At 40.2% G+C, this 21,203-nt stretch overlaps 1 protein-coding gene and 2 long non-coding RNA genes across 3 annotated transcripts; 2 read left to right on the forward strand and 1 right to left on the reverse strand.

Annotated features, from left to right (window-relative positions):
* Positions 1-14: 14 nt before the first annotated feature.
* Positions 15-2,461, reverse strand: LOC118566081. Its single transcript, XR_004932780.1, has 5 exons — positions 1,954-2,461; positions 985-1,093; positions 859-894; positions 572-628; positions 15-45 (listed from the first exon to the last, which is right to left on the reverse strand). It is a non-coding gene; the product is annotated as an uncharacterized LOC118566081 (long non-coding RNA).
* Positions 2,462-6,818: 4,357 nt separating this feature from the next.
* LOC118566232 lies at positions 6,819-8,796 on the forward strand. The gene is made up of 7 exons (XM_036147667.1): positions 6,819-7,200; positions 7,310-7,369; positions 7,447-7,482; positions 7,583-7,640; positions 7,720-7,823; positions 8,322-8,594; positions 8,689-8,796. Exons 1-7 carry the CDS (start codon positions 7,123-7,125, stop codon positions 8,794-8,796), a joined length of 717 nt encoding a protein of 238 aa, XP_036003560.1. The 5' UTR covers positions 6,819-7,122.
* A 9,261-nt stretch (positions 8,797-18,057) lies between these two features.
* Positions 18,058-18,676, forward strand: LOC110367247. Its single transcript, XR_002427335.2, has 3 exons — positions 18,058-18,323; positions 18,430-18,490; positions 18,580-18,676. It is a non-coding gene; the product is annotated as an uncharacterized LOC110367247 (long non-coding RNA).
* Positions 18,677-21,203: the final 2,527 nt, after the last annotated feature.

Genomic DNA, 21,203 nt, shown 5'->3' on the forward strand with positions numbered 1-21,203 from the left:
CCAGCAGGTCGAGAAGCTCCTTGCGAAGTACCTTGGATTGAGTTACTGTCAAAAACAGTAAACATTATTGGTGTTATGATGAAAGCACAATTATCCAGGCAATACTGTCACTGTTTGTCTCAACATTGGCTTCCTATATTTTTATATTATTCCCCCAGAATTAAATTTCTAATTTCTCTGTTTTGTGATTCCTTCTTGGTGAAATTATGTATCCTCATCGCTCTAGTGATAGCTTTGGGATCTTCAGAAAGCATCTAAACACTGATTTTTTTACCTTGTTTCTATCCAATTAATTTGTCCTTACAGTCACGGTTTGTATATATTTACGATTATGGTTATCATTCTGTTAAATTTCATTTACCGGTACTATAAAATTAATATTAGTATTTAAGGGTAATTGATTTCACTATATAGTAATTGTCATGATAATTTAAAGTTTACTGTTTTGTACAAAATGTCTTATGTTAAACAAGCATCAAGTTATTGTGTGTGTGTGTGTGTGTGTGTGTGTGTGTGTGTGTGTGTGTGTGTGTGTGTGTGTGTGTGTGTGTGTGTGTGTTTAGACACGTACCTTCTGTGAAGCTGACACTGACATCAGTTGGTACATCACATTGGGAATGCACTGTCCCTAAAAAAGAATGCTATTTCTTTAAGCAGGAGGCAAAGAGTTGCAGGCAAGTTAATTGAAAAACGACAAAAATACTGTTTATACATTATATTGACTTTTGTTCAAATAATTAAATAATCTGACAGTTTTAAATTGTCTTTCACAGAGTATTTACTGTAAAGAACATGTAAGCAGTCGTAACATCAACTTCAAGCATATGCTTTTTGCATAATTGAAATTGTTTCCTTTACCTGGACACTTCTGTCGCTTTGCGGGGCCGCGGTGTGCTGAAAATAACAATAATGTTGCATTATATTTCCTTATGGAAATTGTTTGGTAAACATCTAAAAAGGGGCAAGAGGAGTAGTAATACTGACCAGGTGGCTTTTTCCTAAATGGCCTTTGAGGAATACGATTTCCTTGCCCATCTCTCTTCCTCCATTTGACCGGCGCTGGGTTTTCTTTCCTCTGTGCCTCTGCCTCATTCTACTCAATTTAACAAGATGTAAAATGCAACACTCCATATAGCCTAATGTGTAAATGAATGTTTGTGTGATGAATGTGTAGGCTAATATTTGAGGTTTAAAGGAGTAGTTCACTTTTAAAAAAAACTTTTGCTGATAATTTACTCAGCCCCATGTCATCCAAGATGTCCACGTCTTTCTTTCTTCAGTGGAAAAGAAATTAAGGTTTTTGATGAAAACATACCAGGATTTTTCTCCATATAATGCACTTTACTGGTAACCAAACGGTTCAAGGTCCAAGAGACAGTTTCAGTGCAGCTTCAAAGGGCTTTAAACGACGCCAGACAATGAATAAGGGTCTTATTTAGCGAAACAATCGGTCATTTAAAAAATAAATTAAAAAGTTTAAGTTTTATAAGCACAAATGCGCCTTGCTCTGTTCTGTGATGCGCGTTCGTGACTCTCCTATTTAAACTCGTTCATCAAAATGAACAAATGTTTTTTCGAGTCATGACTCAAAGGGTCCTAGATAAGACCCTTATTCATCGTCTGGTTTGTTTAAAGCCCTTTGAAGCTGCACTGAAACTGTCATTTGGACCTTGAACCGTTTGGTTACCAGTGAAGTCCATTATATGGAGAAATCCTGGAATGTTTTCATCAAAAACCTTAATTTCTTTTCGACTGAAGAAAGAAAGACGTGGACTTCTTGGATGACATGGGGGTGAGTAAATTATCAGCAAAAGTTGTTTTTTTTTAAGTGAACTACTCCTTTAAGTGTTTGAAACTGTAGTAACATGCAGTGTCCAATTTCACTAGAAACAATGTGGTTTAGCTGCACTTTATCGTAAAAATAGAAAGCATGATTTTTTAACAATAACCCACATGTAAATTCTGCAGAAGTTTATCTGTGTCCTGAAGATCATCCTCCAACTCCAAATCATCCAATTGCTCCATTTTTCAAACACACTGAAAAGAAGAGAATTTTGACAGTCCATGTCAGTGAAATAAATAGAAACATACAATCTAATCTTTATAATTAATCTTGGATTATTATGTGAATAAGATCAGTGTTCATTATCTTTGCTGCAGGGTAGGCTACAAGATGTGAAGATGGGGATTATGGAAGTAATACACAGTCAAAGCACCTGTAGCCTATGCCTTAGAGAAATATGTAGACATCCCAACACTGAAGATTTAAATACGACTTTAGGTAAATTTTTCTAATATCTGGCCTATAATGCCTATTGCTTGTAGGCTAACGTAACATACTGTGGAATATGCAAAGTTTTGAACAGAACGCTTGTCCGAAGCACCGTTCTGTCGCCTGTTTCACACAGTCTTGTTGGCTGAACGACAAATATGACACAATACCCTGCTAAAAAAAACAATAGAAACCATTCCAGAATAACTAATGGTTTTAATGGTTAGAAAGGGCACTGTATTGGTTTTGATGGAAACTGCAATGGTCCTAGTGGGTCTCTGTTGGCAATTTGCTTCCTTCTATTGGTGTTATGTTTTGTCAATCTGTCTGTATTGGTTTTAATGGAAACTGTACTGGTCCTAGTGGGTCTCTATTGGTGATTTGCTTTCTTCTATTGGTGGCATGTTTTTTCTATTGGATACCATTAAGGACCAATAGAACACTTTTGAAATCTTATAGGTTGCAAGTATCTACTGGACACCAGTATGAACCATTAAGACTCCAATAAATGTGGTGTTTTCTTTGGTTTGATGATAATGATTTAATATACACATACACATAATGAATAGGCTAAATGCAGATTTCTTTTTTTTTTTTTTTTTTTTTACAATTATTGCAACAGCAAAATAGATTTAAAAATGACATAAATAAACCAACTAATTTGCAATGGAAACCATTAAATATGCACAAATCATGACCAATACATATATGTTGGCTGCAACGCATTCTCATCCTTTGGCGTTTTAGAACCAATAGAAGCTGTAATGGAAACCATTAAATATGTGCAGAACCAATACAAACTGTATTGGAAACCATTAAAAATACAAATCATGACCAATACAAATTTGTAATGGAAACCTACACTGTAAAAAACTTAACTCATTATTTTGAGTTATCTTTTTGCATGGGTTTTTTTTTAGTTTAACTAACTTATTTCGATAAGTTGAGGACAAGAAAAACTTAAAATTTCTTGTTGTCTGGAAAATCTAGTTATCTCTACACAAAAAATAAGTTAAAATAACTAATTTGCTAAAATATTTTTTACAGTACCAATAAGTCCTAATGGAATGCGGCCCAAAACACACTACGTAATGGACACCGCTTTGTAATGGTTTTAATGGTTAACGGCTGGTTTGTAATGGTTTTGTAGTGGAAACCATTAGCATTTCTGTAATGGTTTCTATTGTTTTTTTTTTTTTTCAGCAGGGATAGCAAGGCATATTTTATCTATTCATTGTATACAGAGAGCAATCAATGCTACCTGACAGTCGGACGCTGATACCAAGCGAAGTTAGCCACGAGCGTCCAATATTGCAGTCGATAAGGTTTACTTCTGAGCTGGTTAAAGCGTTTCAAACACACGCCATGGGTGACATGTGCGTGTTGAACATGCCCGAGAATAATAAACCCTTTTATTTAAATAAACCCATAAGTTAATACTATTTGGAGGTGCATTCTGTATAGAGCATTTAGGAACAGGAGGCAGATGCTAACATTATAGCAATTTGCTCTGGATTTCTTTTTTTATTATTAAAATGTTCCGTTTTTATTACACTATTTGCAAAGACTATATAGGGAGTTAAATAAAACTTCCTGCTGTAACCAGCTTCAACATGACCATAACATGAGCATATATGTCTATATTCACATTTCACTTACCTGAATCAGCAAAGTAAAAAGAAGATTTAGAGAGTCGAAGAAGACTTAAGTCGGAATTCTGGTATGGACTGCGTCAGCGAAGTGACATGTGACCTGTGATCTTCTGGAATTATGGGATTCCGCTTTCAAAAACTGGAGAAAGCCTTATATTCATCAAATCAAGACAATTTAAAATGATGATATGCGAATCACCAAGAAATGTATATATATATATATATATATATATATATATATATATATATATATATATATATATATATATATATATATATATATAGAAAGGCCTAATATATAATTAATATATAGCCTAATTAAACATAGGCTTTTATTTCAAAACCCTTTAGCAGCGTCTGTCATTCAACCAACTCCGATGTTAATCTATCTCAACAATAACAACAGGAGGGGGAAAAAAAATGTGTTTATTTGTGGACAAAACTTCATGATCAGTTTCAATGAACCTATATTTAATTTATTATTTATTATATTATTATTTATAATTTATATTATTTATAATATATATATATATATATATATATATATATATATATATATATATATATATATAAAATATTTAATTACTGAAAACGTCTTTATTTTCTGACCAAATGCGTGCTTAAATACGCAGATGGATTCGCATTTGCTTGATAGTCAGGTGCGTCTCTGATAAACGCAAAGGGTGTAACGGACACTATGCTCCTCTCAAAAGATAGCCTAAATAATGGAAAGCAATGACCATCTATAATAACCATGGAGCAAACTTCGTTGTTGCTCAAGGTATAAGACTGTGCAGTCGGACGATATTGGGGTGAATTGACTGGCGAAGCCCTGAGCGTGCAATAACATCGCGAATGGTTTTTTACAGTGAAGTTGGTTGAAAGCCTCGAGCGTCTCTCACACACGATAAAGGGTGCGTGTTGAACATACTGCTCTGCGGGCTATTAAGGGGTGATGGAGCCTATGTCACATTTTTGCCTTGTTTAATTAGGCGTAGCAAGATTATATCCAGGCTTATATAAAGTAGGCTATATACTACAGGCTAATTTAAAATAAGCGAAATTATAGCCCACGCACGCTACTGATGCTGAAAGCGTCTGATATCACACATTTGGATTGGCTATATATAAGCCCAAGCGCGTCCTGTAAAACGCGGATGGCTGCATTTGAAAGAGCGTCTCTGACAGACGATAAAGGGGGTGTGTGTTGAATTCGGCCAATATTCTCCTGCGGGCAATTAAGTGATGATCGAACCTATATTGTCGTGTTTTTAGTTAGGATACCTAGCACACAGTCACATTTAATTGAGTAGGCTACCACAGGCTAATTTAAAATAAGCGAAATTATAGCCCACGCACGCTACTGATGCTGAAAGCGTCTGATATCACGCATTTGGATTGGCTATATATAAGCCCAAGCGCGTCCTGTGAAACGCATTGGAGGTGGTTTAGCCGAGAGCGTGTAATAACATCGCGGATGGTTTTACATTGAAGTTGGTTGAAAGCCATGTGCGTGTCATGTGTACGCAAAAGGGTGCTATATGCGTGGGCAGAAAACGCCGAAGGACGTGACAAAACGGCCTTATATGACGCCCTGAGATGAGAACGGGTTGGCGTCTTTAAAAGAAGAAGCAGAAGAAGAAGATTGCACACCGCAAATAAACTCAAGAAGAAGGAGAAGAAGAAGAAGAAGAAGATTCTGCGTCTTTGGACGTAAGCCGCCCAGGTAAGCGGTGTTCTCCATGAAATCTGTTGTTTTATTTGTTTTTATCGAAGTACAATATAACTAAAACCGCGTAGGCTTGTTTGCTTGGTGTGTGCTTTGAGGAAGTTAAACTGTATTGTGATATTCCGTTTTTTATAAAGTGCTATATGAGAAACAATGCGTGGGTTAATTTGCAGGAATTTTGCTAATTAACATTCCTCGATTTTACGGTAACCCGCGTTTTTTTTGTTGTTGTTGCTTTAGCGCGTGCATATAGTGAATGGCAGTGGAAAAACAGGCAAAAAGTAATCGCGCAAAGCCTGTCATTGTACTCGATAGGTATTTATAAAATACACGAACATACCTCATGTTCCACTAATATTTGGAGGATCCTGCGTTGACGTTGGAGGCGATCTAATTTCAACATGCTGTGAATGTAAACGATTGTTGTTTTTTATTAAAAAAAACGCCTGCATATAATTTTTGGCTAAATCCATGTTAAAGTGATTTAGCACTTGTTTCTATATCAGTGTGTGTGTCTGTATATATGCATGAATGTGCCTTTTGTCTCATTAAGTTCATATTGTGAGTCGGTTCCACACGTCTTTAAAGACTTCCACGTGGCGCTTTGTAACATTTTGTGGGGGTGGAATTGCTGGAGGACCTTTATACCTACTGGGGCAAATGGTGCTAAAGCAGATTTCTTGACTGTCATCTTGACAGTTGCCTTTTCTCCTGTTTTATCAATTTCCTTCTCCTCCTTTACCCACTAGGTAAAAGAGATGTTTGATGTGCTTTTGTATGCACTAGTTTCCATAGTTTACAATGTCATTTTTTGCTTTATTTTAGCTTATGCTTTAGAACATTTCCTTTTTATTTTAAGTTACTTTAAACTGCTTCCACAGTTTAAGCCTTTGTTCACTAAGTTAAATGTTTTTTTTTATTGCTTTAGATATGAAAAGCTCCTTTTTAATTTGTTTTTCTTAACCCTTCTTTATTAAATTTGTTTTTACAAATTTCTAAGATATACTGAGGCTAGCACCAGTTCTTAAAAGGATCTTAGTCTTGTTTGAAGGCCGTAGTCCAGTCTGCAACCTTATCCGCATACTTAACATTTTATTTAGAATTTTTATTTTATTTTTTTAAAAGCATCCTTAAACCAAACTCTGCTTTTTTTATTACAGCCTTTCACGTGTGCCAGACTGCGATTTGGACGTTTTCCACTGCTACCTGCTGTGAAACTCACCTGCATCAAGAGCTCATAAATACACTTACCTCTTAATTCTAAATTTATTTAGACAAAAGCATAATCTACACATTTACACAACACAATTATTTTAACACAAAAACATACACACACACTGCTAAATTTGATTAACTTACTTCTATCTTTCTATCAAGCAAAATATTTGTACTACATTTGACTTTATTTTTGCTTCTGATTTGAATAACAACTTTTTCCCCCCAGTTCTCTTTTGCTGTGATTTAACAGAATGCCACGAAGAGGGCGTCGGTCGGAGGCAGCAAAGATCAGATGGAGAAGGATGGACCCTGAGCCAGATATCGCCAAGGTATATCAATTATACATTGCAGTATTATCTTTTTTTGGTCTCTTACCATTTCAGTAAATGTTGGTAGTTTTGGCCTTAGGCATGATTGCAAATATTTCTCTGTCTATAGCCCACGACACCCCAACCCACCCCGCAGGCCTGGTCCCCCACTCAGTCTCCAGAGAAGAAGGTATAACTATCATTTTAGTTTTCAATGTCTTATTGTTGAATTCATTCTTTACTCATATTACTCATTTCTGTCTTTAGAAACCCCTACTGATGGCGTTCGGGCCCCCAGACCAGGTATGTCCATGAAAAATGTTTGATAATTTATTTGCAACAAACAAATCCAGTTTACTTTGTAGTTGATCTAAACATCTATTTAAAAACATTTCTTTCGTAGACATGTCCCATGGTGTGCCAGGAGGAACCTCGTGGGCCATCGACCCCCCTTGGGTCACGTATGTAGAGAACGTTGTAAAATTTATTTAATTCTCAAAGACCTGAAGGTTTGATCTTAACGTACGTGTCTCCAAACAGGTCAAGGGACGGGGTATCGGCATCGTGTCATGCAGTGGGGCTATTCACGCGTAACCAGGCGTAGGCGCAAGTTCGTGCTCCTAGCTGAGGCTCCAGAGAAAAAGGTATATATATATATATATATATATATATATATATATATATATATATATATATATATATATATATATATATATGTGTGTGTGTGTGTGTATGTTATTATTTATTTTTTTTATTTTGATTTGAGGTATTTTTCAGGATTTGGGGGGGGGTGAATGGGAGATTGACCGGTGCATTTGTGCTGACTCTGCTGTGAAATGGGTGCTTTATTGGTCCGTTGTGGTGAAAATAGAGTTGAGCCAAAATGCTAAGATCTTTATTTAACTTTTGTTCTATGTTCCTGCCCTCATCTATTGTCATGAGCTTTGGGTTGTGACAGAAACCGCTGGGAACGTCTTGGGATTCCCCACATGACCCAAGTAGCTGGGGACACGGCCATCTTGGCCTCCCTACTGAAGCTGCTTCCTCCATGACCTGACCTCGGATAACCATATCATAAACTAATCTTAATGTTGAATCAATATCCATTAAACCTTTTTTTTTTTTTTTTTTTTTTTTTTTAGTTTGCTCTATTGGTTGGCGATTCCCATTTGCGAGCTATTGTGGATGGGTTTGTCACCATGCCAGGGAGTACTTTGTCCTTAGGGGTGCTGTCTTCTCCTGGCGCCTCTGCAGACGAGTTGCGGCGTGAGGTGCTCGATGTGGTTCTGCCTCGGACCCCAGACGTCATCTGTCTTCTGGCGCCCAGCAACAACTTGAGTTCTAGCACAACCTTCCAGGAGGCGGGACGGGACTTCGACTCTTTGTTACATACCATAAGCAACCTCTGTGCTAATGTAAGTTTATTACCCACTACATTTATTTTTAATCGATTACATCTGAAAATATGACATGTTAATTTGCTTCTTCTGTTTTGTTTGAAATTAAAAGGTGATTGTTTTGGACTTCCCACCACGGCTCATCGTTGAGGAGAGGGAGCAGGCACTCCTGCGACAGGAGTACAGCCGTGTAGCAGCCAACAGAAGTAAGTGTTGTTAACAATCTGTGTTTACACTAAAACTTTTGTCATATCCATTACATGTTACCAAGTATAGCATTGTTATCTGGGGGAAAAAGAATAAACACTTTTTTATTTCTTTTTTGGGAGGGACTGGGTACTTAAGTGGTTTTGTAAAACACTTTTATACTGAATTTACCCAAAAAACACTCTTTCATTGCCAAGTCAGTATAATCTTTCAACAATACAATGTTAGCCTGGTTGACATTAGGAATAACAATGTTTTTCTTTTTCTGTCTAGGTGTTCGGTACCTACCGGTCACTGAGCACTTCCCTCTCAGCCACCTGGACATGTGGAGTAGGGATGGTGTAAGTTATATTTTTTATTTTTAAACAACAACATTGGACTTACACTTCCTGTCTGTAATAAAATATTTTCTATAACTGCGTTTCAGGTTCATCTGAGTGACGCACCTGGGATGGAGGTTCTTGCTAAGTTGCTGTGGGCTGCTGTCTCCACACAACTTCAGTTAAGTGCGCCTGTGTCTGAGTCTCTAGCTCTGTCTGCTTTTCCACCTCTATCGGCTTGTCCCCCCGTGTCGTTGCCGGCTTGTCCCCCCGTGTCGTTGCCTGCTTGTCCCCCCGTGTCGTTGCCTGCTTGTCCCCCCGTGTCGTTGCCTGCTTGTCCCCCCGTGTCGTTGCCTGCTTGTCCGCCCGTGTCTGTCTCACCTTCATGCACCGTCCCTGCGTCACCCTCTTCTCCGCCCGTGTCTGTCTCACCTTCATGCACCGTCCCTGCGTCACCCTCTTCTCCGCCCGTGTCTGTCTCACCTTCATGCACCGTCCCTGCGTCACCCTCTTCTCTGCCCGTGTCTGTCTCACCTTCATGCACCGTCCCTGCGTCACCCTCTTCTGTCTCTGTTATGCGCCCTGTGCCTGCTTCTCCCCATTTCTCGGCCAGACATCCCTTCCCCAGGCTTGTTGTGGACGGCAAGGGGCCTGGTCAGAGTGCTTCACACCCCTTCCACGGAACTGTCGTCGGTGGTGGCCAGAAGGTACTCCATACATACTTAATTTCTTTTTTCATAAAGTCTCTTAAGTTGTGATTTCTTGTCAATTGGCCTTATATAGATGAACTGTATTAAATTACACACATTGCACAATCTTTTTATCTTTAATAGTATTTTTTTGTATTCTTGGTGTGTAGTCATAACAACGGTGAATAATAACACAAATACTGAATTTGTTAAATTTTCTTTTGTTACAGGCTTCTGTGTTGGAACCCTGTGTCAGAGGTCCACCTGTCCTGTCTGTGAGGGCTACACATTCCCAAGCCGACAAAAGATATGATAAGTTTTCACGCAATCACCAGTGCACATAACCTGACAACAGCCAGCTGCATGTCTCGCTCCGCCTAGCTCCACTCACATACATCTGGGACACCGCGATAGGAATTGCCTTTACTGAAGGCTGGGCCTTATCAAAACTCCTTGCATATGATTGGATAAGCCACTTGTCTGTCATCTTTATCGACGTGCTATTTCAACCACTCACACCGAAGCTAACCCGTGACGCTGATGAGACCGACGCAGGAAAAAAAAAAAGTTTTTTAAATTTTTTTTTTTTATGTGTTTGCGGCTCTAGTGGCACACATTTTATTGACAGTGAGCTGACAGGAAGAGGGGGGAAGACAGGCGGCAAAGCGCCGCGGGTCGGAGTCGATCCCGGGCCGACCGCGTTGAGGACTAAAGGCCTCCTTATATGGTTAGCGCTAACCGCTAACCGCTCCGGGGCGCGTCCGCGTTGCGCGTCCGCGCCCCGGAAAACAAAACTTGCCAAATCCGGTCGGGAGAAGGGCGAAAACATGGTTTCCACCAACAAAAGCCTTCAGAGGCATTCTCTGATGTTCTTTTAATGAAACAATATCAGATAGATTGGACAACACAGAAGAAATAGCAGCATCAATGCAACGCTTGCTTCCTCGATGCGAGCCGCCATTGTTGTTGGAATCTCACGGTCACTTCTCCGCTACGTCACATCCAGGAAACACCCGCCCTGCGTCCTGATTGGCCAGACCATAAATTTGGTTGGGGAAATCACTTTGAATGAGCGGTGTCCCAGATGTATGTGAGTGGAGCTAGGCGGAGCGAAACATGCAGCTGGCTGTTGTCAGGTTACAGTGCACATGCATGGCTCTAACATTTTTAGCTTACCACAATGAGGGGTTAGAGTTTAACACAATGTTACTAGACAGAGTGATCATGAAAGGTGATAAACTTTATGTTGCCACTAAACAACAGCTATTGAGGGATGGAACTTTTGAAGATAACCACTTAACGTTTGAAGAGATGCCTAGGAATGTCATGACAGACAGAAACCTTTATGAAGTACACACAACAGGTTTAAGGGTTGGTCGTGTCTTTGCTCCTTCTGAAAGCCCTCAAAGGTCTCGGCAAATGGCTTTGTCTCTTGGTGAAGAACTGCGGTGTCTATCAGAAAATGTCACCCATGCATTTCTTCTGGTGACTCCAGAGTGCATTGCAATTTTCAGGGACAGAGATGGCAGGTTTGGAGTTTTTGATTCCCACTCAAGAAATTCTGCAGGTCTGCCCCAACCCTATGGCACTGCAATAATGATGACTTTCAGCAACCGAACTGCCATGCTGAAACATCTGCAACGGCTGTTTCAACACCGTGGCCCGAATGCCACCTATGAGTTTGTACCCGTGGGTTTTGTCAGGAATAATAGTAATGATGACCTTCCTCAGGCCTTGACATTTCAAAATGTTTCACTTCGCCCCACACATGCAAATCCAACTGCCAGAAGACCAGAGAATGCTTTGAATGAAAACAAAATGCCTCCATGGTTGAAAGAAATGGACAATGTTTTTGATGAAGTTAGTCCAACAGCCAAAGCAAGTCCACCTGTTGGAAAACCAGACAAAGATTTTGATGAAGAGGAAATGTCTCCATGGTTGAGAGAAATGACAAATGTAGTAGAAGAAACTGCTCCAAAAGTCCCTCAGGTGACAAAAGTTGAAAAAGCCAAGAGAAGAAAAATTAAGGACAGGCTCAAATCACAGCAGAAACAAAACACTTCTACAAAAATTAGACAAAGTGCATCTGAAAAACAAAGATACAATACATCCCCTACATTTAGGAACAAAAAGCTACAGGCTTTAAAAGAAAAATATTATCTTCAACAGTCCCAGAGAAGGGATCACATGAGAAACAGATACAAGGTAGATGATGCTTTCAAAACAAGACAAAAAAATTACATGAAGTTCAAATATAACTTTTTACTTGACTTCAGAGCCAGGCATAAATCATACATTGCTAAGTATAGAAGAACTCGGTACAGAGATGATCCAGTCTTCAAAAACCAGCAAAAAGCATACATAAGAACTCGGTACAGAGATGATCCAGTCTTCAAAAACCAGCAAAAAGCATACATAAGAACTCGGTACAGAGATGATCCAGTCTTCAGAAGCCAACAAAAAATGAAAATGCGGGAATCAATGAAAGAAAAGTACCATAAACAGCCTGATTATCGTGTCCAAAAAATTAAAAGTAGTGCTTCCAACAACAAAATAAGGATGTCAATCAACATTCTTTCCAGAACCCAGATACTACATCATGCTCTGCGAATCAGAAGAAAGTACAAAAGAAACGTCTTCTACCACAAAACTCCACAGCCCCTGATAACTCAAGAAATAAAAGCTGCAATATAAAAGTTTCACGATAAAATTCGCCATGGACCCACATATGTCTGCACGGTGTGTCACAGAGCTCTTTTCCCAGGGCAAGTAAAGCATTGTAACAGAGGTAAGTATACAAAGAACAGTCAAGTGTTGACTGAGTGCTTAACAGGAACATATGTTCACATCTGTGGATCTGCATGCTCTGCCCCATGTTCTGTACCTAAGGAGAGGATGCAGGAATGGATCTGCTTTACATGTGACAACCACCTATTTAGAGGAGGGATGCCACCAATTGCTGCTGCAAATGGCTTGCATCTGTCACCCATTCCCCTAGAGCTTGCTGAGCTGAATGTACTGGAAAGGCAGATTATTGCAAAAATTATCCCATTTGCAAAGATCGTGTCATTGCCAAAAGGACAGCAAAAAGCAGTGCATGGAGCAGTTGTATGTGTTCCTTCTGATATGGAAACAACTGTAAACAGTCTCCCACGGCCCAACACAGAAGCCCAGCTCTTACAGGTCAAGCTGAAAAGAAAAATAACATTCAAAGGAGATCAGTATTTTTACACTGTTAACATGAAGAATGTTCTGGCTGGTCTGACAACACTTAAACAGACCCATCCCGATTACAGGGATGTTACAATAAATCAAAGTGCTGCCTGTGATTTTCAACAGAATGAGCCAACCAAGGAGTCAATCCCTGAATCTGACACTGATTCAGGTGCAGCAACAGACCAACAACCTGAGCACATAGGAGAAGAGCATCAAGCGCTTCGGCCTGGTTTAGTCTTGAACACGTGCATCCAGCCCCCGGACTTGGCACAAGAAGTGTTATCTTATGGAGACGGAATTTTCAGCATTGCTCCTGCCCAAGGAAATAAACCTGTTTCCTTCTTCAGTGTTCCCAGGCTTGAATCCATGGCTTACCCAGTCCAATTCCCCACTGGAAGAAATACCTTGGATGAAGTCAGACGAGTCAAGCTGTCTCCAAGTATGTATTTCAATGTACGTCTTTTCTCGGTAGACACTAGGTTTGCGGCAGACCAGAGTTATCTTTTCTTTGCTCAGTTTATCACTGAGACCCACATGGCCAACAGCAGCATGTCTATTCAAACACGAAAAGGAAAACCAACGACCAAAGATGGAAGGAACATTTCCAATAAAATGCTCCAGGATAAAGAAGAGGTGGAAACACTGATCCACAATAAAGAGGCCACTCGTTTCATGCAACCGTTACGAGGCACTCCGGCTTATTGGGAAAAAGGCCTCCGTGATTTGCACGCCATGGTTCGGCAGCTTGGAAAACCTACCTTCTTTGTGACCTTCTCCGCTGCTGAAATGAGATGGCCACAGTTCATTGAGGCCATCAAAGCTCAGCATGGACAACAGGTAGAGTTTTCAGAACTTGACTGGAATGCAAAGTGCGATATTCTTAGAAGCAATCCAGTCACTGTCATGCGCATGTTTGACAAGAGAGTGGACGCACTCTTTACGGACCTCATTCTTTCCCCGGCGCAGTCCCTTGGACCTGTTGAGGATTACTTTTATCGTGTGGAGTTTCAGGCTAGGGGTTCACCTCATATACATGCGGTGATATGGATTAAGGATGCACCCGAGATGGAAGATCCGTCATGTTGCGATCAGGTCATAAATTTCATCGACCGCTACATATGCTGTCAATTGCCCGATGAAACCGCAGACCCCGAGCTTCATAAAATTGTCAAGGAGGTTCAGATGCACAGCAGAAACCATTCCAAATCATGCAAGAAACGAAACGTTGAATGCCGATTTGGATTCCCCAAACTACCCATGGAAGGAACCACGATCACTGTTCCTCAGTTCGATGTGGATTTGGAAGATGATGAGAAAAACACAGAGCAAGTGTCAAAAATGAAAGATCTGAAGAACTCCAAAAAATCCACATCCAGACTTATCTCTAAACTACAAACTGAAGCTAAGAAGAAGCTGAAGCCAGTAAGGGATTTACTGATGGACGAAAAAACATCTTTCAAGGATTTGTCGGAGCTACTCCAGGCTTGTAACATGACCAGCCAGGAATACAGATACTATGTTGACGCTCTCACTTCTGGCATGGTGGTAATGATGAAGCGTAGCCTTGAGGACATTTGGGTTAATGCTTACAACCCCATTCTCTGCTGCATCGAGTACAGGATGTCCTACATAGCCAAGCCAGAGCATGAAATGTCACAGTTTCTCAAGTCTGTCATTGAGGATCTGAAGAACTCAAATGTCAACCAACGGGATGAGATGAAGAAGATCATGCAGGCTTATTCAAAACAACAAGAGGTCAGTGCTCAGGAGTCTGTAGCCCGCACCTGCAGTCTACCTCTCAAGAAGTCGTCACGTAGTGTCATTTTCATTCAAACAGCAGAAGACGCTGTGAAAATGAGTCTTCCAATGAGCAGACTCAAGAACATGGGCCCAGATGAGAAGGATATCTGGATGAAAGGATTGCCAGACAAATACATCAACAGACCTCAAACTGTGGAATTTGAAGACATGTGTCTAGCTGTATTTGTATCTGAATACAGGGTCCTGTACGGTAGGCAAATTAAAGGACCCAATGCAATCCCTCTCTTAAACGAAGCTGGCTATATCCAGAAGAGAACAGTGGGGAAGCCAGCCATCATTAGATTCACTCGTTTCTCTGAAAAGAAACAGCCAGAAAAGTTTTACAGGCGGCTCCTGAAGTTGTACTTGCCACACAGGAGCGACGAGGATCTCAACAATCATGAACACCCTTCATATGAATCATTTTACAACAATGGACATCACCGTAGGTGGCGTGTGAAACAATGGGTGGACTTTAATCGCAACAGGTATGAAGGACATGGGAAAAAAATTGACAAGATCATGGAAAAAATAGAAAGACAAGGACCAGTCCGGAATGCTTGGAACACTTTTGCGCCTGAGGTTGAAGTGGACCGTTTGGAATGTGTTGCGCAGCGACCAGTGGTGGAAGAAGATGAAGAGCAGGACCCTGTTCCAGATTACCAAATGAATGTATCCCTGCCAGCAGTTGAAGTACCAAGCCTAAGCCCTGACTTTGTGAGACATATGTTCCGCAGTTTAAATCACACTCAATCATCCATATTCTATGCAATTCGCCATTGGTGCCTGCAGCGTGTCTGGGGTCAGAACCCTGAACCATTCTTTTATTTCTTGACAGGAGGAGCAGGGTGTGGTAAATCGCATGTCATCAAATGTGTTTACCAGGAGGCAACTAAGCTTTTGCATCAGCTTCCTAGACTTCGTGATGTCGGTGACATGTCTCAACCCACTGTGCTCCTGACCGCTTTCACTGGGACTGCGGCATACAACATTTCAGGCAAAACTTTGCATTCCATCTTGAAGCTCCCCAAAAGCTTGAAGGCACCGTACAAGGGACTTGGAAATGCCCTGGATGAGGTCAGAGCAGTTCTTTCCAATGTGGAAATCTTGATTATTGATGAAATCTCTATGGTCTCTAAAGAACTATTGGCATATGTTCACTGGAGATTTCAGCAGATCAAAGGAAACACAAGGCCATTTGGTGGGATTTGTGTTCTTGCGGTGGGAGACTTTTACCAACTGCCCCCCTTGGGAGCTTCAAAACCTCTTTGTGTCATGGAGGATGGTGTACTTGATCTCTGGAATGAGAATTTCTGCCTGGTAAGTCTTACAGAGATCATGCGACAGAAGGATGACAAACTCTTTGCTGAGCTGCTTAACCGGCTTCGTGTCAAAAGGAAAGCTGATGATCTCAGCAAAGAGGACAGAACTTTGCTGACGCAGTGTGTTGCAGATCCCAAGGATTGTCCGTTGGATGTGTTGCACATTTTTGCAACAAACAAACAGGTGGATGCACATAACGCTGCAGTGGTTGCCTCATTAGGTACAGCTATTGTTGATGTTTACGCAGAGGAATACAGGAGAGAAACAAAAACAGGAAACATGATTAGTCTGGGCAGATGCGTTAGGGGCAACAGTCGAGATTTGTGCGACCACATCCAAGCTGGATTGGGTATTAGAGTCATGATAACGAGGAACCTGGATGTAGAGGATGGCCTGGTGAATGGAACCTTTGGAACGATAGCAGACATTGTTACCCACACCAATGACAAAACGATAACTGTGAAACTAATCGGACTGAGACTGGACAATTCCACGGCTGGACGTACCAAAAGAATGCGTGGTAAACCAGACGACTTGGTTTACATTGAGAGATTCGAGGAACAATGCAGCGTGAGAGGAGTGGTGCGACGACAGTTTCCACTTAAATTGGCCTTTGGGTGTACAGCACACAAAGTACAAGGGATGACCATGCAATCGGCAGTTGTTTCTTTAAAACGTATGTTTGCACCTGGCATGGCGTATGTGGGATTAAGTCGTACAACTTCTTTGGAAGGGCTTAAAATCATTGATTTTGATGAGAAAAAGATCTACGCTGATGAAAGAATCACAGCGGCCATGGATACGATGAGGCGAGCATCGTTCTCCAACACCAGCCCCCTCCTGCATTTCCCATCAAGTCCTCAGCACACTACATTGAAAATCATCCACCACAACGTCGAAGGTCTTGTATGTCACTATGACGACATGAAGCACCATCATGAACTGGTATTGGCCGATATTCTCTGTCTTACAGAAAGTCATTTGTTTGGATCTTCTTTTCCAGCTTCTTTGAATATGGAGGGTTATTGTTTGTTTGCGCGCAACAGACACGTCTCCTACTCTAGCAGAGCCGACATTGCTTCCAAGGAAGGGGGAGGAGTAGCAACTTACTGCAGGAGCATTCTCCAACCTGAGGAACGCAGATACTTTCACAATGTTACAGATCTTGAGTACAATGTCATTAGATTGAACGCTCCGATATCACTCCTTGTTGCCACGGTTTACAGGCCATCCAGTTATGATCTTGCCAGCTTCTTGAAAAACATTCAGAGCTTCTTAGATGGTCTTGATTGTATTGATATTCAGCCGGTTGTTGTATTGGGAGACTTCAATGAAGATCTTCTCTCTCCAGGAAAAACAGCAATCAAGGACTTGTTTGAAAGCAAAGGATTCACTCAGCTTATCTCATCTCCAACAACAAAAAAGCACACCCTGATTGATCACATTTACATATCTCGCCCAGAATATTGTGTCCAGTCAGGTGTATTGCAGACATATTACAGTTACCACAACCCGGTATACTGTATTTTGTCTTCTTTGTCTGCTGCTGCCTCTCCTTCACTTTGACATGTAAAATGCAATTGGACAGGATAGTGTTGCTTTGTTCTTGATTTAATAGTTGCAATCACATAGCACAGCTGACTGTTACGACCCTCTTAATATTTTCTAAGTCTAACCATGAGCCTACACTTTTTGCAGAAGAATGACTCCTTTGAATATGTTTTATGGCACAATTTGTTTCTCTTTCTTAGCAGTGCTCCCATTAGACTTTCCTTTGGTGGTGGTTGTTGTTATTATTGATCATGAGCCACTGCTTATACAGAGCTATGCAGACCACCATGTTCCAGAATGGCCATTTTTGGCTACATTTTAAATCTAGGAATGTGTAACTATTTTATTTTTTGTTGCCACCCCGATGCATGCTTCATCCTATTCCCCTGCATCTGCTTTCCACGCTATGCATGCTTCAACCTCTTGTTGCTGTCTCTGCTACCGCCCTGTGCCTGCTTGGAAATGATGTTGCACTTCAAGTTTACAGCTTTGTATGTCAGGTTTTGGGTGAAATTAACTCCTTTCCCCCCAAGTTTTTCTCTGTTTTGCAAGCTATGCAAGGTGACACACATAAGATTGTGCTTGAAGAACATCAAGATTAACCTGGTAGACCTGGAAGGCAACCCACCATTTGCAGCAAGGTATCCAAATTACACATGGCCAAACCTAACAAATATTTTGTTACAATTTTTTTTGTCATCACTCAATCATTCTGCCATTACAACAATCTTATGATTGTGTTTTTAGGTGATATTGGGTACTGAGGTGTGTCAAGAGGTCTGTCTCAATATTCAGAGCTTTTGTGAAGGTATGTACTTAAAATGTATGTAGTTACAATCTGTACAATGCTTATGTTAAATTCTCAAAAGCTTTCTTGTATATCATGGTTTCTTTTAGAATTTGCACTGGACTAAGTATTACCGTGGACTGAAGGAATGACCAGATAGCCCTGTGACTGGCCATAGTGTTCAGTTGGGCTTGTCAACCCACGCTGTAGACAACAAGGTACATTTGTATTCTGTTGAATTCACAAATGTCACTGATAACATAAAAGGCCTTATGTAAGCTTTTGTATTTTGTTATTTCAATTTCAGCAGTTTGGAAGGAAGATGCCACAGAACTATTTATTTTTTTTTTATTTTTTTTTTCACTTTATAACAAAGGAGCAGTTGCCCAAGAACCTTGAGCTAACCACTGTGGCACACATTGATGTCTGCCACATGCTCAAAATGTCCTGATAGCTTTTTGCCGTATTGACATACGAACAGTTTTTATTTCACGAATGTTTATGATTTTTCTCTTTTCCACTGACTTCCATCGTCATGTTGGCTTTTATGTATTATACTGTGTTGCATTACGTTGATTGTTAAGGTTTTATAATTAAGAATGGAAACTCTCTGCTACAGACACACACTAAGATCTACAGTTCTTGCAATCTTTTTGCTTTATTATGTAGACAACCAGGATCTGATGGGTATCACAGATCCATAAATTACTCAGGATAATTTTTTGATTCAATACGGGGTGTCTTCCCGCTCAGATTGGGCCAGAGCGGGATTCTCTTTGACTTGGCTGCATCAGTTTTTTACCCTTTCTTAGACGAGGTGGCGTTTTTCTGGTGGAGGCTCAGCCCACCCTGTGATGCTCCCTACTGATACTCTTGGATTTGTAAGGTTTAAGAGTGATGCATGTCTGTCCATGGGGATGGACACTGGAGGATCAGGTAGGAGGTTTCTTGGGGTGGAGGTACAGTAGACGAATTTGACCTCGGTTACTGAACAGTCTTAGCTTACCTAGTTTAATGTAAATTTAAAATGTGTGCTTAGCAACCTAAAACAGGCCCAGCTCAAATAGTTGAACCCTCAATTGTAGATAAAATGCTTGGACTGTGGTCTGTTGACTGTGTGTAACCTTTTATATATATTTTGTTTAATTCAGATTGGCCATTTGGTTATAAGAGAACATTCCACAGCTGCCCTCATGCAGGACACAGACAATAATGACATGTGTCATTGGCATCACCTATAAGATGCAGCTGATCTGTTTCTTACAGACAATGCGCATTACACATGATATCATATGTATTTTACTTCACTTTGTATATTATTTAATAAATATGTTTGTCAGTATACTGATGTCTGTTTATTTGTATACATGACAATGGTAACTAGTACAAGGTTTAACATGCAAAATGTATAAACATACAAACATGTTAAAGAAAATTGAGCAAAAGGAAAACATTTACTCCTAAACAGTGCCCCAGCAACAGCAAGAACTAGATTCTTTGTGAGAATTGGCAAGAATCTATTCAATAAATTGGGAAAAGCTTCCCAATAAGAAGACTAAATACAGAGTTGGTGGATAAAGACCACCTACATACCAGGTATGGACTTATAATGTGGAGTACTCTGTGTCAGGACCCTCCAAACCAGAGTCAATGTCAGAAGTGCCTTTTTGGGGCTAAAGACAAAATAACCAAAGCTGTTGATCTGTGATCGACAGTACTCCATTGCAAAAAGTTATATATTACAATATATATGCTAAATTATGGGAAAACCACAAGGAAAGCAACTTAAAAAATCCAAATAAACAACAAATGTAACAAAGCAGAAAAAGCAGTGCAAGCCTCTAAGTAAACTAGGAGTTTATTTCACAAGTGCACAATGATAGAAAAAGGCTTCTTTTAAAAATGTTGCCAACTTTGGAACAGTGCTTGTAATGGTTTCATTCTAGGGCCCCACAATTCCTAGCAATGCAAGGGAGAACCACCCATGCAGATAAAGACAGCAAACATTGAAAATGGAAACATAAGCTTGTTGTTGCTAAGTATCTGGTTGCTACAACTTCCAGAAGGTGTAGGTTTTGTTTGTGTCACATTAACATATTTAAATATTATGTTGAGCACACCTTTTTGTCATATGTTACCCATAAACACATTGAATCTGGTACAGAAATGTCCAGTGCTGAAATGGCTGCAGACTTTCCAGGCTGGGCTCTGTAGTCACCACAGGTGCTGTCCAGTGCCTAATCCAATGAGACTCTGAGTGCTAATGGAGGTAAGGCCCTGTCTTAAGTTTTGACCCGTGGCAAAAGGTTAAATACTAAAATATTGGAAAATCTTGGGGTATTTGTCTTACCTTCCACAGTGTCAGCACACTGATTCAATTGGTTTTAGTGTCTTCCCTGTGTTGTTTTCTGATGTTTCTTTAATGACAACAGTTTACATAGAAGACAGATACAAGATGCACTTGTATCAAACCTCTGCTTAAGAAGAACCTCTAAAAACATTTGATTTAAAATCCCCAAGCAATAAAAGCCTACAACCAAGGATAATTTTTAAACAACCAAAGATATTTGAAATAAGCAGCATCCGATCTGAACAGCTTACAATTTCCTTTCCACCACATACAGAGAGAGACACATTTATAATTCTTACAAGCTCTTAACAGATATACCTTACACCCTACAAAAGCTCAGCCTAACCAACACTCAGAAGCTTTGCCTTTAACGGTTACGCACAC

This window comes from Fundulus heteroclitus, chromosome 15 (assembly GCF_011125445.2).
Source record: "Fundulus heteroclitus isolate FHET01 chromosome 15, MU-UCD_Fhet_4.1, whole genome shotgun sequence".
Classification (NCBI taxonomy): Eukaryota; Metazoa; Chordata; class Actinopteri; order Cyprinodontiformes; family Fundulidae; genus Fundulus; species Fundulus heteroclitus.

Bases quoted from the DNA above. Each gene is read 5' to 3' on its own strand.
- LOC118566232 (XM_036147667.1), top strand. From the start codon at position 7,123: ATGCCACGAAGAGGGCGTCGGTCGGAGGCAGCAAAGATCAGATGGAGA. The intron at 7,483-7,582 runs GTATGTCCATGA...TTTCTTTCGTAG, and splicing joins CGTTCGGGCCCCCAGACCAG to ACATGTCCCATGGTGTGCCA. The intron at 8,595-8,688 runs GTAAGTTTATTA...TGAAATTAAAAG, and splicing joins TAAGCAACCTCTGTGCTAAT to GTGATTGTTTTGGACTTCCC.